This window comes from Panulirus ornatus, chromosome 34 (assembly GCF_036320965.1).
Source record: "Panulirus ornatus isolate Po-2019 chromosome 34, ASM3632096v1, whole genome shotgun sequence".
Taxonomy (NCBI): Eukaryota; Metazoa; Arthropoda; class Malacostraca; order Decapoda; family Palinuridae; genus Panulirus; species Panulirus ornatus.
The window spans coordinates 12755886-12775018 of record NC_092257.1 but is presented as its reverse complement, the minus strand read 5'-3'; the positions used below and the strand labels follow the sequence as shown (position 1 = coordinate 12775018).

General features: G+C 37.9%; 1 protein-coding gene across 4 annotated transcripts in view; it reads left to right on the top strand.

Annotated features, from left to right (window-relative positions):
- The window catches only part of LOC139759864 (uncharacterized protein C05D11.1-like), a 167303-nt gene that overhangs the window by 132228 nt on the left and 15942 nt on the right, over positions 1 to 19133 (top strand). For all 4 annotated transcript variants that reach the window (XM_071682381.1, XM_071682383.1, XM_071682380.1 and 1 more), the window contains 13 exons: positions 1734 to 1922; positions 3518 to 3658; positions 4723 to 4823; positions 7872 to 8081; positions 10182 to 10304; positions 11103 to 11257; positions 12263 to 12362; positions 13473 to 13742; positions 14124 to 14378; positions 14637 to 14834; positions 15647 to 15889; positions 16793 to 16973; positions 17762 to 17868. In XM_071682381.1, coding sequence (XP_071538482.1) covers positions 1734 to 1922; positions 3518 to 3658; positions 4723 to 4823; positions 7872 to 8081; positions 10182 to 10304; positions 11103 to 11257; positions 12263 to 12362; positions 13473 to 13742; positions 14124 to 14378; positions 14637 to 14834; positions 15647 to 15889; positions 16793 to 16973; positions 17762 to 17868 — 2273 coding nt within the window. The remainder of the gene's footprint in view (positions 1 to 1733; positions 1923 to 3517; positions 3659 to 4722; positions 4824 to 7871; positions 8082 to 10181; positions 10305 to 11102; positions 11258 to 12262; positions 12363 to 13472; positions 13743 to 14123; positions 14379 to 14636; positions 14835 to 15646; positions 15890 to 16792; positions 16974 to 17761; positions 17869 to 19133) is intronic.

Sequence of the window (19133 nt, the reverse complement as noted above, 5' to 3'; positions counted from 1 at the left end):
CCACAAGTCAGTGTTTATATTGGAAAGTTATTAAGCTGTTGCTGCTATGCTCTGTATACTGCCTGTATTCAGTAACTCATATGACAGACGAGATAGGCTTGGTGGTCACTTCATAAGAGAGGCGTGGCTTGCGATCTTGCGGATGACATATACGTAATACACACACCTGCCTCTAGGGTGTCGCTGGGTGTATGGAGAGGAGTTGCTGTAGTTCTTAGACCGCCTTTGCTGCCGTAAGGAGATGTAGTCTGTCCTTTTCAAGAGTGGAAATACACAGAGTCCAACAACTTTATCTATACTACCCATAAACGAGTGACAACTGGGTGACCAGATCGGAGAAATGTCCTCGTCTTATTAAGTGACTGCAACCAGATCTTGCTTCCTCTGACTAGTGACCCTTATGAAAGGAATCTTTATGCTGGACAGTGTTGCCCGACGGGTGTTACCGCACACATTTTATGGAGATGCTACAGCTTCAAGGCTGTGCTCCACCCATGAGCAGGGAAATGATGGAATCCTGTGAAGGGAATAGTTCCTTGGCAAGACCAACTCTTTTCGTCCAGTGACGATGGTACAGCCTCGCTGAAGCCGACTTTTCAACTCGAGGTAAAGTATAACCATTTCCAAGCGGAGTCCGGCGATTCCTTTTGGTTAGTGCTGTCCAGCACACAAAAATCTATCATAGAGGTCATTCGTCAGAGGATGGAAGCAAGATTTGGTTGCAGTTACCTAACAGAACGACAGCACCTCTCCCTTCTGAGCACCCAATTCTCTCTCATACGTAAATGCACAATACAGATAGGTTGTTGCTCTCTCTATGTCGCATCTTGAATATGATACACTAGGTTCACATCCATCAGTAAGGGCACCTTGGACGACGATAGCTCTTACCTTTACACCCGTAAGCCACTCATAGCCACGCATCTCTTGCGCCGTGACCCTAAAGCCTATATCGTCTGTCTTCTGGGTCCTTTACTCAGACTGTCGCTGATTCCTTCACTTATACTGTCAATTTTCCCCTTCTTAGACTGTCACTGGGCCCCTCACTCCCACTATCGCCGTTCCCTTCACTCCCAGTGTTAACACGCCCAAAGTTTAGTCATAGCGCCTGCCTCTTTTCTTGACTTCATCAAAGATAACCGGGTACCAGTGTGTTTGCTGAGGAACTTGAACCCGGTCGGACTTTCTGCATGTCAAATTCCGACCAGAAGAAACTGAAATGTTTTACGAGCAAACGAGTCAGTAGTATGGAAACAGAAGTTTGATAATCTGGGTTTTAGGGGAATATATGAATGACACAAATTGAACTCCACAGGTTATTGGTCTGAGCTTATTAGTCCAGGCTGCAGTAGCTGGCCAAATTTTAACCTGCCTGTCCTTTCGTTTAGGCTAATGTATTCCATCATTCGTATCCTAGAGGGTAAAAAAATTGTCTGTCTTTGCTCTAAGTCTAATGTTAAAGTGTTACTTCATCTACCGTCAGCGTAAAAATTAATCCTATATGTTGCATGTGGCTAATTGATTTATACTTTCAGGATTTAAGTAGTAAAGACTCGTATCAGTAGATTTATTTTTCGTACTAGATTATTTACTGTATTTTTGTACACTCTACCTTCATTTAGATATGCCATACGTACACTGAAAGTGGTTGTGGTGACAATTTCATTGTCTCTTTTGCCGTCCCACAATAAGATATAGTATTCCCTGACTGCCACGTTTTCCTTAACCTGCAGCAGTGATGGCGGCGCCCAACTCCCAGCAGGTTGTCAACACAACATCGCTCGCCCACAACTATGAATTTATTTGTGAAGTCCGGGCCAGCGGGTCTATACCTGTAGTTAAATACAGAAGTAAGCTCACTGGCCTTCACATACTGCTGGCAAGAGTAGAAGGACCCATTGTCAACGGTTACTTCACAATAGGTAAGAAATAGGAAATTTATCACCTTCCATCCTTTTAAGAAATATTTCCACAGTATTTAAGTACCCGAGGTGCTCTGGCATCACTCAAGACAGTACCTCACTCAGATTACTTACAGAGCAGGGGAAATGCTGGGTCAGGTATGACACTCGGACTCTACACGGTAAGTTTCTCTCTAGGGTGCAGAAATGGCATATGGAAATGGATGAATTGCATAAGTGACCTCTCTTAGGCTCCCCTATTTTTGGTAACAAGATACCTGCATGAATACCCAGGGGGAAAATAATTTGGAGCATTTATTGATATTGTAGTGTTATCGAAAGCAAAGGCTTGTGTTCTAGGTCCATGATCTCTAATCTTCTCTTATGGACTCGTGTTCGTGCCACCGTAAATGATTTAATAGGAGGGCAGGATTATCGGTTCTCACTCACACACACACACACTCATAATGTCACTGATATAATAATCAGTCAGTCAGTCAGTGGCCCGTGAGTGGCAGGGGGTTATGAGGGAGGCCTCTTCTCAAGAGGTTCAGGGAGGTAAACAGTGAGTTCAGACCTGGTGTGGTATATAAGAATCTGATCCTCTGTGCAACTGATCCCTTGAGGCAGTGAGACGGTTCTTGTTTCTTTGTAGACGTCTGAACTCGTCCAGCCTCACGCAGGGGGCTTAGATGTTCATGATATTTCTTGTAGTAATAAAAGCTGCACCTAATATCCCATCCTTTGTAATAAGTCTGCAAAGTCCACTGGTTTCAGATTTCCTCAGAATGTACCAGTCGGTTCATTGAATTGCCCAGATGAGTCAGTTTCGTCAACATTACCATTCAGGAAACCAACAAAACCTATGAAAACTTAGCTTGGTTTGGATTTATTTGGCAAAATACATATGAAGTGTACATTCTAAAATATCTCACCAAGGTTAACACAGAAAGTGAACACAAACACTTCTTTCCAATGTATTTCTCGTAATATATTCAAGATGACTCATGGCTCAAGGTAAAGTTTAAACAGTTAGAGACTACACAATGACACTTGAACTAGATGACACTTGAACTAGATGTAGAATTAGTGGCTTAAAGCTAATATAAAAGAAATGAATACAGAGACTATCCCTAGTTTAGAAGAATCAAAAATTTGTTCCAAATACATTTAGACCATCAGTACTTAATCACAACCAAAAGTAGACCATGAGCACTTAACCAAGACCAAATATTATTATTATTATTATTATTATTATTATTATTATTTTGTATCCCGAAGACTCCATTTAGAAAAAGCCTTGACAATACCCAGGACCCTTTTCTAGGGGCTCTTGCATCTTAAAGACTGCACCACACTCAGTAGCAGGGACAGGGTGGAATCCTTTGAAAGGAGAAATTTTTTGACAGTGCTGTGAGTCTCATCACCTGATATTGGTAGAGCCTCACCAAAGTTGACTTTTCACTTGCTGTTTAATCTCAGGCAGATGGAGTCCTAGAGTTGCGTCATTAACTAATTACTGTATTTCATTTTTGTCCAGAAAAACTGGCTGCAACATATATCAACAATGTATCAGTGATGCACTGTAACCATAATTGTTTGTGTTTCCATTTCAGCCACAGAAGCACATGATGATGATGGACTGCCACACACACTAGAACACTTGGTCTTCTTGGGGAGTGAGGATTATCCTTTCAAGGGAGTGCTTGACCTGCTTGCTAATCGTTGTCTTGCTTCAGGGACCAATGCTTGGACAGGTAAGGCTGTTTGGCAAGTTCATTCATATATATATCCTTGTATTGAGTGCTGCTTTCACATTTGAGGTGGTTCTCACTATGCATCCTTGCTTGACAGAGTTGAGTCGAAAGTGATCCACCATATAAATTGTCCCAAGCTAACATCCAAACTTGATTCCCTTGCCCTGTGCAAAAGTGTTGGTTCACTTTCCCTCTTCTATAGGTATTACTTAGGTTTTTGTACCTGAGAGCTGGCTGCTTGTTGCCCACACCACCAGCTAGACCACGCAATACTCGTCAAGCTGTTGCATCACATGATTATTGTATGGCCATCAGCAACTCAAGGATGGGTCATTTTGATACCTGCTTCTTCCCCCTACATGTCAAAGCTTTGGAACCCTCTACCTTCTAATGTCTTTCCCAATAATTAGGACGTGGCACATTTCAAAAGACAGGTTTTTCACTTTCTCAAAAATTTGTAAATACTTTCCCTTGTCTTTTTCCATTTCATAGTTCTCTATATTTCAATTAAGTCTCGTCCTTGGTGTGGACTTTATTCCGTAACTGGAGCCTTCAACATTAAAAAAATTCATTGTAGTGAAAATAATCTAGGGTTATCAGCTGGTATTCATTTGAACTAGACTCTTCATACATTACATTTACCATTTTTTTGCAATAAAAGTATTGTTAGTGACTGTTGATATAACTCTTGTTGATATCATTCAGTGATTTATTTCATACAGGAAGTGTAGATTTCTTATACTACGGCAGCAAATTTTTAGCTGCTCAGCAACTTTTAGTTACCATCATTTGCTATCAGTAATATCAGATATTTATTGGCATTCATGTTACACTTTGTATGTGATATCTTTAAGCTGAAAGGAGTCATGGAAATTGCACAAGGGTCATGCTTATGTTTACACTTGTGTTACAGAATGATATATGTATCATTTCAGCAACAATATATTTCAGGCTATTTCCAAGAAACTGTAAGCTTTTACACAGATACAGATTTGGATTTCATTTAGTGCTGCAGTCTTTTTGTTTATATATACTGTACCCACAGGACTAAATTTTTCCAACAGACACAGACCATACTGCATACACCGTCCAAACTGCAGGTAGTGAAGGTTTCCTCAACTTACTACCCATCTACCTAGACCATCTGCTATATCCTACTCTCACTGTAAGTTACATTCAAGCTTTTTTATTAGTTTACATACTTTCTTTGAAAAGTTTAGATTCGTATCCCTCCAATACATAAGCCTCTTGCCATATTCCCAGTAACGCGATGGTGATGATACTTCTTCCACATGAATTTTGATACTTTTTACACATAATCTAAAATTAGTATGATTTTGATTTTTTTTACCTTTAGTTAGGAACAAAATTTTCAGTGGGCTGCCTTACTTTGAATATGGGAAATAGTATGAAGGACGTAAGACTGTTCAAACATAAGAAAACACTAAAAGGTTAAGACAGGTCTTTATAATGTAACTCTCAGGGTTTTCATTCGCAAAAATGTGTATTGTTGAATTTTCCATCTGTGGGTTTTTATATATGAAAATGCATATAAATTATTGTAAAATTATTTTTAGTTTTAGTTTGTATTACTGTTTTTTACACACCATTAGTGTTGCTGGTGGCTGGGCCCTTCATCATTTAACTGGTACATCTATCCAGTTTTGTTTCGGTCAGACAAGTGCATTACTACCATACAGATGTAGCCCATGTGTTTGTGTATGATTGTTTTTAGCACAGTTTTAGCATTTTTACTTCATTATTAGATTTTGAAAACTGTTTACATGCCGGTGAGTGTTTGAACAATTGAACTTTCAAAAAATGCAAACACTCAGCTATTCTTGCTCTGAAGGCAATGAATGCTCTTCTCAAACAACAGCAGATTTAGGCTGGTTTTGCCAAAAGTTTTTGAGCTGTTCATTTGGATAAAGACCCTGAGACTGCTGTTGGATGATTCTAGTGTGGTGATGGATGAAAGTGATTCTTAACTAGACAGATTCAAACTTTAGTGATGCAAACAAGGTGGATGTGACACTATTTGGTCAATATATCTGATGGGTAAGGTACTGCAACATGTGAGTGGCTCCACACTGAAATATGTTTTTTTTTTTTTTTTTTTTCTTTCTGCTGTCTCCCGCGTTTGCGAGGTAGCACAAGGAAACAGACGAAAGAAATGGCCCAACCCACCCCCATACACATGTATATACATACGTCCACACACGCAAATATACATACCTACACAGCTTTCCATGGTTTACCCCAGACGCTTCACATGCCCTGATTCAATCCACTGACAGCACGTCAACCCCTGGTATACTACATCGATCCAGTTCACTCTATTCCTTGCCCTCCTTTCACCCTCCTGCATGTTCAGGCCCCGATCACACAAAATCTTTTTCACTCCATCTTTCCACCTCCAATTTGGTCTCCCACTTCTCCTCGTTCCCTCCACCTCCGACACATATATCCTCTTGGTCAATCTTTCCTCACTCATTCTCTCCATGTGCCCAAACCATTTCAAAACACCCTCTTCTGCTCTCTCAACCACGCTCTTTTTATTTCCACACATCTATCTTACCCTTTCGTTACTTACTCGATCAAACCACCTCACACCACACATTGTCCTCAAACATCTCATTTCCAGCACATCCATCCTCCTGCGCACAACTCTATCCATAGCCCACGCCTCGCAACCATACAACATTGTTGGAACCACTATTCCTTCAAACATACCCATTTTTGCTTTCCGAGATAATGTTCTCGACTTCCACACATTCTTCAAGGCTCTCAGAATTTTTGCCCCCTCCCCTACCCTATGATCCACTTCCGCTTCCATGGTTCCATCCGCTGCCAGATCCACTCCCAGATATCTAAAACACTTTACTTCTTCCAGTTTTTCTCCATTCAAACTTACCTCCCAATTGACTTGACCCTCAACCCTACTGTACCTAATAACCTTGCTCTTATTCACATTTACTCTTAACTTTCTTCTTTCACACACTTTACCAAACTGATGTGAGTACATTATTTCTAGAGTTACCACTTATTGTTCATTTAGTTTACAAAACTTTCAGTATGGGTTTTTTCCTCAAGATTTCACAAAGAAATGGAGGTGGAATTAGTATTTTGAATGACTCTTGACTGTATTAGATGATAGGTTAGCAGGTGAAGGATGTTTAGGCTGTGAAAATATGTGATTCAAGAGAATTATAGAAAGTGGTTTGGTGAAAAGAGAAGAGCTTGTGAATGCCTTGTGTTAGATAAAGTGGCTGAAGTGGATGGAATTTCAGTTGAATTTTTCATGAAAGGGGGTGACATTATTGTTGATTGTTTTCTATGGATTTTCATTGTCTGTAGGGCACAGAGTGAGGTGTTTGATGATTGACGTAAGGCCTGTATAGGACCATTTTGTAAAGGCAAGAGGCATAAAGGTTGCAGTTTATCTTAAGTGTATCACATTTGATGATTGGTGTTGAAAATAACTTTGAGCAAGATGTTTTTAATTAATCATTCATCTGATTCCTGCCTCAATGTTTTCCTTAGCTCTTTGTACCTTCTCTAACAAGCCAAATTTTACAACCTTCACTGCATTCCATTTAGATGACTTAGGCTCCACGTATGAATAGAAATCTTTATCATGGCCAGGCACTGAAAAAATGTAGAAATGAAAAAACTATAAAGAAGTGATTACAAAGCCAGGAGGGAAAAATGAAGGATAGGTATTAAGTGGTTGTACAGAAATTATTTGAGTTCTAGTCCAGTAGATTAATTTCTCTTGAGACCAAAAGTATGATTGGCAATCTTACATGTATGAGTTAGGATGTTTCCTGGCCCTTCTTAGGCATGAAGTAGTCAGCATGGTAGTACAGTACTACCATGGGTTGCAGTTATATATAACCAGTTACCTGTTGTCCTGCTATTGATGAACTTTAGATTGCACACACCTGATATCTAAATTACCCTTCTCAAATATGTCCATTTTTCCATTCTCCTTACATTCCTTCTTCATGCTTTTTACTCTTTTCACCCATATAAAGCCTTTCATTTTGAAAGAGGCAGGTGAAGGCTCACTACATCAAACTAAGGCCACTTCCTCATATGCTTCTTTTGTAAAGATTAATTTTGTGGAACAGGGGTATGAGTCTTACCTGTGTTGCTTAGCAAAGGAAAATTTGCAGCACCATGATGCTGGTATTGATTTTTATATTTTCAGGAATCAGGATTCATCACAGAAGTGTATCACATTACTGGAGATGGGGAAGATGCTGGAGTTGTGTATTCAGAGATGCAGGCTCGTGAGAATTCTGATGGTGATCGTTGCTACCGTGCCTTGCTGCAAGCCATGTATCCTGAACCCAGTGGTTATCGTTCAGAGACTGGAGGCATCATGAAGAATTTACGTGAGAGTACCACAAATGAAAAGGCAAGGGAAAACACATTCTTCATATACCTTAAGTCTTGTATCTAAGAAAATACTCTAGTTACCACATGATTTTGCTATGAAAGTTATGATCATTGGCCAAAGATGAATTCTAAGAGTTTCAGTGTTGTTAGCATATAGCTTTACAGTGAGAATCAAAAGTTATTTTAGTGGTAAGAAGTGTAATAGCAGTTGGTTTACTTACTAATGTTGCATACTTTTGATTATTGTATTTGCTTTTCATTTTTTAGATTCAAACACTTCTTTCTTACTAAAGGAACTAACATAAAACTGAATCCCCTTTTGCTTTGATTGAATGAATGCTTTTTGTTAAACTAAGAATTAATCATTTGAGATGGAACTACAAGCTAACCTCCTGAGTGAGCAGCTTAGCCATATATAACATGACATATCTTCACCTAATGTTGTTCAACTTCTTCATGTAGTCATACCATGAGTGTTTACCTCAGGTGAGGCTGTATTATTGTCAGTTGGCAAATATGAGTCTCCTCAGTTATAACCTTAAAAACCATATCACCCACTCTTACATTCAAACTTCTCTTTACCCATACTTGATCCCTTGCATCAAAAGTATTAATGCACTCACTGTTGATGGAGGTATGATACCACTACTACCTGTCTGGGTATCAGGAGGGTTAGTGTTATCTGCTTAGTGAGCCAGCACTTTAGTGGTTGTCAAGTTGCACTCCTCTGACCCAGGTAGCTGCCTTTTCTTTCTACGTCACCAACATGTGGACTACTGGCATTCTGTCATCATGCAATCTCTCCTTGTCATGTGTAACACTTGACTCGCGCAGCTCATTCTTCATAACTCTAGATTTTCCTGCTGTGAGAACTATATGCTTGCCCTGCCTTTTGGGAAAATGGTAGGAACTGTAGGTAGAAGTAGTATGTAGGACCATTTAGGCAGGATTATTAGGTGGAAGTAATAAGTAAAAACATTAGGAACATTGGTATTATAGGTAGAAGTAATATGTAGAAACATTAGGTCGGAGCCTTTTCAAACATTGCACTAAACTTGCCCTCTGCCAGCAGCCTGTTAAGAGTGAGGCACTGAAGTCTAAGAAGTGGCACTTGAGTTCTTTAGTTTTGGAGACTCTGTTACCATGGCCACCCCTTTTAGGGAGTTCCATTTGGAACACGCTTCAGAGATATAGATAGATAGTAACCATAAACAGCGATGAACATATTTTAGAGAGTTTGTGTCATTAGTCATATCCGCTTCATCTATTCCTCCAGAGTTCCAGTGGATGATTAATGCATTATTTTAAGCAGTATACCATGGATATATCATTATGGTTAGTATTAACTCACCACTTTACATTTACACATGCTACTTTCATGGGTAATAAGTGATCATGGAACTATTGCTGCTGCTCCATCCCCTTCCTTTACCCCCACCCACCAGCTTGCTTACATATGCTACACACTAACTTTGTACATCAGCCATATAAGTTGTGTTACCTAAGAGATTTGTGCATATCCTTTACTATTACATGTATTTCTTTCATTTAATAACAGGAAACAAAATGTAGACTTTTTTGTTTAAATCATGATAGCAAGATTGCAGTTCACCGAGTCTATAAGAGTTACTAGAATCACATGAATCTGTCAGGAATGGTATATTGGATATCACTTAAATCACAGAGTCAGAGTTGAGTGAGATGTGTAAATGCTGTAAACTTAACTTACTATAGGAAATTTTTGCTGTAAAACTTAATCTTTTTCTGTTTAGATAGATATGTCCAAAGTTGTGTATTATCACACACTGGCTTATGGTTTGATAAAAGATTGTCTCGTTATTGCCAATAGAAGGTATATCTTACACATCTGATTACTGACACATGTATAGAATAAGTTAACAGTTGTTATCTCTTTAACAGGTATTCCAGATTAGGGAGTGAGTAGCAATGATTTGTATTATACTCAGGAGCTTTGTTAAGCTGAATCATTTGAGTTTATACTGCAAAGTTGTCAAAATGATATTCAATATATATTTACCAGTAAATTGCAAGTACTAACTCTGATGAGCCATTCTGTGAGTTAAAAACTTTTCTTTATAGTTACCTTGGTCTCTTACAGATTCGTAATTATCATCGTACTTTTTACCGTCCAGAGAATCTTAATATCATCATTACGGGGCAAGTGGAGTTGGAGAAAGTGTTTGCTGCTATAGAACCCATTGAGAGAAAGATTATTCTAAAGGTAAGCAAAAATGATGCTTAGCATTAGAAATGATGAATCAAAAAACTCTGTATCCTTTGATTTTGTGTTATGATTGATATATTACATGGCAGATCTGTTCTGGATTAGCTCAGAATATTATTTTATTACATTGATATGCTGAACATCCATCCCCTGATAAAACAGAGTTTTGAAACATCTTGATCCCCTTTGTCTTTGTACAATGGTACTATGCACGCATTCCGCCAATCCTCAGGCACTTCGCCGTATGGATCATGAGTGTTCAAATTACAGAGGCATATGTTTGTTGAGTATTCCTGGGAAATTATATGGGAGGGTATTGATTGAGAGGGTGAAGGCATGTACAGAGCATCAATTGGGGAAGAGCAGTGTGGTTTCAGAAGTGGTAGAGGATCTGTGGATCAGGTGTTTGCTTTGAAGAAAGTGTTTGAGAAATACTTAGGAAAAAATAAATTTACATATAGCATTTATGGATCTGGAAACAGCATATGATAGGGTTGATAAAGATGCTTTGTGGAAGGTCTTAGGAGTATATGATGTGGGAGGTAAGCTGCTAGAAGCAATGAAAAGTTTTTACCAGGGATGTAAGGCATGTGTACGAGTTGGAAGAGAGGAGGGTGATTGGTTCCCAGTGAAGGTTAATTTGCAGCAGGGGAGTGTGATGTCCCCATGTTTTTCAATTCCTCCTTTAGTACTGAAGAATCCTGCATCACAGTCTGCTCAATCATGCAAAGTATTGAAACCAATCTGCATGATGAAATGGTTCTGTTATATACTGCCTTTTGTTTATTCTCATAGGGAGATCGTGGCCCATACAATCGCCCATGGCAAAGTCCAGTGCCTCCCTTGGAGAATTCAGTGGACCAGCTAGTGCAATATCCAAGTGACACCGAAGATACAGGCTTGGTTATTGTATCTTGGCGTGGACCTTCTGCTGTTAATGAAATCAATGAGTGAGTCTCCTTTCGCAGATTTTTGTGAATATTGATGTATACTTTATGCTTTTCTTATTTTCTCCCCTGTATTAGGGTGTTTTATACTGAATATCATTAGACAGTTAGTGCACATGTGCACATTAATAGATATTTTTAGATTTCAAATTTTTCTCTTAAAGGTCTAAATTTGTGATTTTTTTTCCAATATGAGATAGGCAAAACATGCCCCAGTCATGGCCATCTTGATTGAAAAGAAATTACTATAAGAAAAAGAATGAAAAAATAAGTAGAGTTCCTCTAGTGTTGGTAGACTTGATGTTTAGAGGTAGAAAGGTTATAGGGGTAGGTAAAGATGAGTGTAGGAAGAAAGAGATGTCATAGAGGTCAATTCTCTTGTGGTTGGTCTTTTCACAGAAACTGTGGCAAGCAACAGCCAGACACAAGTTATGCCATATTGGCATAGACACATGGTCAGCTCACAAGAGCAGTTGCCAAAATAACACCTGTCAAACAGGATGAGGGCAGCAGCATCATGGCAGGCAGTAAAGAATGGTTGAAGAGAGATGCTTGGAGAATTGAGACATTACTTTTGATTCCACTGTAACTAATAAAGAGTGAAGGAAAAGTCTCCTAAAGTTTGTAAGCAGTGCTTAATACTGGGGAGAATAAGATCCATGTAGAAGTGAAATAGCTGCTCAGAAGAGATTGATAATGACATTGTATGTATTGTATGTCCTTTGTCAGTTAGCTGTTTCCTGAAAAGGTGATATAATGACCTTTGTGAATTCTTTATTATTACATGAAGGACCTTATACTTGACATGAAAAAGTATTGCCTGAAGCAAAGCAAAAATTCTGAAATGTTTGGAAAAGAATTTCTCATATTAAGGCTGTTTGTTCCTTCTGTGAAGTAAGTGCTCATTACTAGATAGATTATTTCCCTGGTCTCTTACTTTTTTTTTTTTTTACTATGCTACTTTATAAAATCTACTTGAAGAAATTGCACATTATTTTCTCTTAACAGATTGATGAGCATGGGAGTAGTTATGGAGTACCTAACCCATTCCTCCGTTTCTCCACTGCCAAGTGTGTTCGTTGAAGTGGAAGATCCTCTCGCCAGTGATGTAAGGATTAAGACAGCAGTTTGTTTGTTTAAGATCTTTCGTAGCCATTATCACAAGACTTTTCCCTTTATAGGGAAGTGGCCCATAAGGAAGTTTCTCATCATACAATGATCTCTTCACTACTTCACAAATTCCTGTTAACTTATAGATGGCAGACTAAGTTGTGTTTGTAATCATGATGTTTTCAAGAAAATAGGCCATAGATGCTCTGTTTTCCATTATAAGATGAAAAAAATACTTGAGCTAACCTAACTTTTACAACTGAAGTAATGTAGGAGTAGCCTGGTGGAGAAAGAGAGTGAGGGAGTAAGTAATGGGGTATTTAGGATGAGCCTCATTACTCAAACTTACTAAGTGACACTTATCACTTCTTAGTATTATTATTCACTTATATACATATACTTACACATAAAGATATATTTATTTATGTATTTACACTTCAGAACTGTCTCCAGAGAGTGAAAAAGCACCTATATTGACCAAGGCAACATTTAGTAACCATACAAATATCAAAATATCTGTAGGGATTTAAAAATGCCTTGCAAAACTTAGCACTCGCATGATGATTCCTTATGCCTGGAACGCAGGTCATCATATGCTGTCTTCTGCCATTTAAGGAGTAATTTTTAGTTAAACAAGTACAGAAGGAGGCGGATGTTTTAGAAATTATATGTTTTAGGACATTATGTGATGTGAAGAGGATTGATCGAATAAGAAATGATGGATGTAGAGAGAGGTGTGTTAGTAAGAGTATGTTCCTACTATAGATATAAGATCATCTAGAAAGATGGTTATTTATCTCACCTCCCTGCTTTTGAATCTAAAGTATTGAGAGGGATTTATGCTAAGTAGTAGTGTTATTTAAAACCAAAACCAAATAGAGGCTAAGAGGCACTGGCTCTTTCTGCTTATGATATTAGTATTTCATTGGGTGAAGCTAATGGCCTGCTTTGCATTGAATTTTAGACCTGTGTTAAGAGTTCCATTTACATTGCCTCCACTTGAAATTCACTATGATGAAGTAAAATGTAATGGCCTTGTAAGCATGCACACTGCCACATCACTGAAATATCTCTGTCTCATTCAATTTCTTTCTTTCATTTTCAACAGGTATATCATAGTTGCTATGAAAATTCTATGTCTGCTTGTTACTTCGAGTTCAGTGGTGTACCTCGTCTTAAGGTTGATAGTGTGAAGCCTCTTCTCATGGATACTTTAACAAAGATAGCTTCTGGTCAAACTAGCATAGACATGCAGGTTATGAAAGACATTCTTTCCAACTTGATATTGAAACAAGATAGCCGTCTGGAAACTTCTCCTCATGGCACGATTGCTGACCGTATAATTGGGGATATACTCTATGGACAAACATGTGAAAATGTGAGTTATTTCAAAAGGTAACCTGGTGGAAATGTTGTCACAAAAAATTTATTTTAATGATTGTAGGTACTTTCAGAGCTATTTTAGCAATATAAAACTGGTTATATATTTCACTTTATTAATTCTTTGAGGAACAATCTCATTTTTTGCATAGGTTAGAAAAATATAGAGAATTTCAGTGAAAAAGATGATGATGATTACTCAACCGAAGTATCTTTATTATATTGTTTGGTATCTTTTTGTACAAAAGCACAAACATCATTTAGATAAGTTTTCCATTCTGCATCTCTGCATTTTGTCTTATTTTACTATCTTTTGCATGAAAGCATTGTGGCAGTAATTTAGCTTGCTAAATTGATTATGTTGTTCTTAAATTTATAGCTGGATACTCGCCTTAATAAGAAATTGTGGTATGAACGTCTCTTGCAAGAATCCTGTAAGTACTGGGTCGAGCTTATCTGCAAGTATTTGATAAATTCTCCCTCAGTTGTTATTCGAGGGGTACCATCCATAGCTGAAGCCTCTAGATTAGAAAAGGAGGAAAAGAAAAGAATTGAAGCCAGGAAATTGGAGCTGGGTGAAGAGGGTCTTAAAGTATGGAAAGAAAAGGTTGAGAAAGCAAAGGAAGCCAATGAGGTGAGTATAGGATATACGAGAATAGATAACAGAATTACATTTAAAGTTATAACATAAAAGACAGAGATGTAAGATCATTGATGTTATTGTGTAATAATGAAATACTACTACTTCATGGAAAAATATTCAAAGGAAGACAACACCAGTATGATTTCAGTGGTATTATGCAGTTCAGTTATTTCTGTGCTGTTTAAGATTTCCTCAGTTTTGTAGAAATCATGAGTAGATTTTGAATAGTACTTTTTTCTTTTTTCAAAGATCCTTCCACCACAAGAGATGCTGGAGTTAGTGCCGGTACCAAGTGTGAAGAGTATTGACTTTCATCCTCTTAGGGCCTACAGTAACCACATGGATATGTATCCTAGCATCACACAGAGTCAGCCTAACATACCCACCCTGCTTAATCAGCTCCCTATGAAATTCCAGTTAGACGACTTGCACTCAAACTTTGTTGAGGTATGGGTAACAGACATTATTACCATTTTCTTTTATCAATGGACAGTGAGAACTGTTCTTGTGAGAAGTAAAAGTTTAAAGGAATGTTTTAGGTGAGCTGAGTTGTGTAGTTGTAGTACATAAGCCACCTTGCTTAGTAATGAAAAAAAGATATCTAATAATGATTTTTTGAAAATTATTGTCAAGGGACATTATAATATAAATACCCTTTGTTTGACTTTGGATACTAGACATGGTTGGCACAGTATTGTCATGGAGTACTGAAAAGAAGGTCAATATTTTCTCATTTTTGTTGCCTCAGCAATAAACCCATTCTTGCTGAGATGGCACCTCTTATAAGAAAATTGCCAATATTGATAACAGATGTTAGAACTGTAAAGACGGTTCATTGGTCAGGTGATTAAAGAGAAACAATTTTTTAAGTGATGGTGATGATCCTTATTTTTTTTACATGGAAGCATTCATCGTAGTATGTAGTTGTTTATATTTAGGTATAGATGATTGACTTTCACATGTATACTTTAACATGGCACCCATTTTATGATAGACACTGCTCTTGTCATAGAACAGAGGGAGGCATTCAAAAAATGTGTTCATGTGCTTTGACTTTGATATGACTCTTCACTACAGTGTATCCTATCTTTGTGTTAGTGGATGGTGGTCTCTGATAGACCAAGCTACTGAAGCTTATTTTCAGAGATAAAAGAGGAATGTTAAAGTGAAAGAAAAATTTCAAGTTATTCATAGATTTTTAGGGGAAGGTAGTGTTTTCTCCAATTTTTACGTTCAGAAATTGTATTTCCAACCCATAGATGATAGCAGTCTTGGATGTGTCAGCAGTTCCTGCATCCCTTCGTCCATACCTCACCGTTCTTTTGGACCTCTTCTTTGAATCTCCAGTTTTGCGTGGAAATACCATTATCCCCTATGAGGAAGTAGTACGTGAGCTTGCAGCTGACACACTGTACCGAGAATCCACTATAGGCTTGGCTCTTCATAGTAGTGGACGGTTTTCTTGTGGGTCATACTGTAGCTATGCTGCAGTTATCATCAAAGTGAGTGGTAGGAAATAAATATTCTAAGTTTTTATTATACATCTTTTGCAGGAGAATGGCTTAAAAAATCTTTTATTTACCAGGGATCTGTTGAAACATCTCTAAAGTTAAGTAACCATCAGTAGCACTTCAGACATAAACAGGATATTCATCAAGCTGCTTTCACTGTAAAACTATATATGTATGCATAACTTGCCAAGACAGAAGTGTGATATTGTTTTAGAAGAATGAAAGTTACCTCATGTGGTTTGTACCACAAGGAAAGTGGAATTAGGATGGCATGTAAAGGTGTAATGGTAGGCAGAGGTAGAAGTGAAGGGGAGAACTAAAAGATGATTTTGAAATGAAAGCCCATGAAGTATATTATTTAATTTGAGATGATGTGGTAGACCAGCAAGTGTGGATAAGATTTCATTTGGGTTTCTCATGAATGAGGGTGACACTGTTATTGATTATTTAATCAGGTATTTGTATAACCCTAAGTGAGGTGCCTGAGGACTGTTATAATGCAGGTAGTCCCCTTATATAAAAGCATTTGAAAAAACTCTGAATGCTAAGATCATGGATTTGTAAGTTTTAGTATACCTGGTAAGATGTATGGTAAAGGGATGATTGAGAAGGTGGCAGGGACAGAGTATGTGCTGTGGATGGAGCAGTGTGGCCTTAGAAGAGGTAGATGTGAAGAACATGTCTTTGCTTTGGAGAATTTAAGTGAAACATACTTGAAGAAGAGAGGGATTTGTAAGTAGCAATAACAGATCTAGAGAAAGTATGTAATATGGATGTCAGAGATGTTATAGCAGAAGTTGCATAGGGTATATGTAGTTCATGTTACTAAAAAGTGATGATTACACAGTCAGCTTTTGCAGTCTCCAATGCCTGCCACTCTTTTTCTTTGATTAGGTTGAAATGGCCAAGTATGAGCGAGGTGTACAGTTGCTGCAGGAAATATTGTTCAAGAGTCAGTTCACAGCTCAGCGTGTCAAAGTTAAGGCTAGCAAGCTTATCAATTCTATTGGAGAAAAGAAACGAGATGGACCCACACTTTTACAGCTCATGTTCCATGATTTAGCATTTAGGAATGGTAAGCTGATGATTTTGATATATTGCAGTTATAAAAACTTTGTGATGAAAATTATTTCTTGATGCATGAACTTGATTTAAGATTGGCAAGGAGATAATTGTTTTTCTTTCTGGAATGATTAGAGGTGAGAACAGGAGAATTGTATTGTAAAGTACATAATTCTTTATTCACATTAATATTGCACTTTGACATTTTGTCTGTTTCAGAGACAAGAAACTATTTGTTTATTTACATTTACTTTCAACAAGCCCCTGCTATGCACATCATTTACCATTTTATCATGCTCCACCTCTGATTCACCAGACACAATAGCTTTTTGTTAGATACAACAAACCTTATATTAAGTTGGTTCATTAAGTTAGAGTTAGGTGAAAGTCCTTTATCATTTCCCTATGTGTACAGCTATTTATTCTATTTGATTCGAATATATTCTGTGAGAAGTTTCTGTTTATGGAAATTTTAATTTGTAAGAGAGAGCTACATTCTCACATGTCCTTCGGGGTAGTTGAATGTACTTAGCCAGGCTTTTGATTATATCTGAATGCAGGGTCAAACCCAATTTTGGGAAGCTTAAGAACATTTTTGTGTAAGTTTTAGGGAGGTCATTGTTGGCTAGCTCTTGTGTCATGGTCTTTTGGAGAGAATGATATTTAATTACATTGCTTAAGTTTATAAAGTCAAAATCCATCTGCTTTTGCAAGAGAAAATAACATTGCTTGTATCTTGTGCAGTACTTATCAGTAATTTGAAATTAGAATTTTTTTTATCAAAACCAATATCTTTGGCAGACACTAACCAGAACAAGCAAAATATTCTTCGACAGGAAAAGTTCCTCAATGATATGTTGAATAGACTGGAAACTGAAGAAGCAAAAGTCCTACAGGAAATAGAGCAGGTTGGTAAAAAAGCTTTTTTTGATCACACTGTTACTATACAGTAACTCTTGTGCTGTATAGTTACACTGTAAGCATTAACTCCACAAGTAAGAGGTCAAATTTACAGGGATATTCCGTCATCACTGGATAGAAAGGAGTAAAGTCTTGTTGAAGACCTCACTTCAATAGTGCCCATCAATTTCCTGCTGCACGACGACCAAACTTAAAACTACAAGATCAGTTTCTCTCTCTCTCTCTCTCTCTCTCTCTCTCTCTCTCTCTCTCTCTCTCTCTCTATTACTCTGACACCTGTATTGGGAACTCCCTCAAGGGGGTGACCACAGTGAAAGAGTCTCCATGATTGGTGAACTATAGTGCTGCTTCTTAGCCTTTAGTGCCTCACCTTTAGCAGGCCACTAGCAGAGAGTAACTCTAGTGCAGTGTTTTCAGAGACCTAGCTGCAGGATCTTGAGGTTGTAATGTTAACATCAGTACTGTAAAAATGCAAGTCATTAAATATTATTAGAAGGTCACCATAATGATGGTGTTTTTAGGCAGGAGAATGTTTATTGTACTATAATTCACTGTATTACGTATTGATGATGCCTTTTATTATTATTTTCTTTTAATGTTCGCGTCTCCATCTATCTTTATATCAGTCATCATCATCATCCCATTCCTTATTTAATGAGTTGGATCAGGGACACAGCTTTTGTAACATCACCTTTTGCTTATTATTGTTCTCTTTCATTTGTAATTAATTTCCTTCCTGCCCCAGGAGTCTGTTTTATCCTTGTGAGGCTTCTGCAGTACTCTTGAAGCTGGCCATGTCCATCTGCCGGGACCACAGATCATAAAGTGTTGTTATGTCATGTGTTCCTGCATGCAAAAAGTGCAAGGCATTTGCGTAGTAAATATTCAGTGTTTAAGGTAGTTGCATCATGGGTATGAGGGGTCTCTTGGGATATGTTGAAATGGTATTTGTAGTGTTGGATGATGTCCAGAGCATAAGCAGAAGAGTGCAACTCATGTTTGTCTGAGGAGTGTGGTTTCTGATAGGTTTTTGTCTGGTGGGATGAAGTTCAAGTTTGAGTTGGGGGGGTCACTGAGTTATTGCTTGTCAGGTTATTTCAATTTGTATGTACTTTGTCATTTGTATACTAGTGGGATGGAGTTTGAATTTGAGTTGGGGGGGTCACTTATTCATTGATTTTCAGGCTTGTCAGTTTGTATGTGCGTCATCATTTGTATACTTGTTGGGATTTAGGGGAGCTGTGAGTAGAGG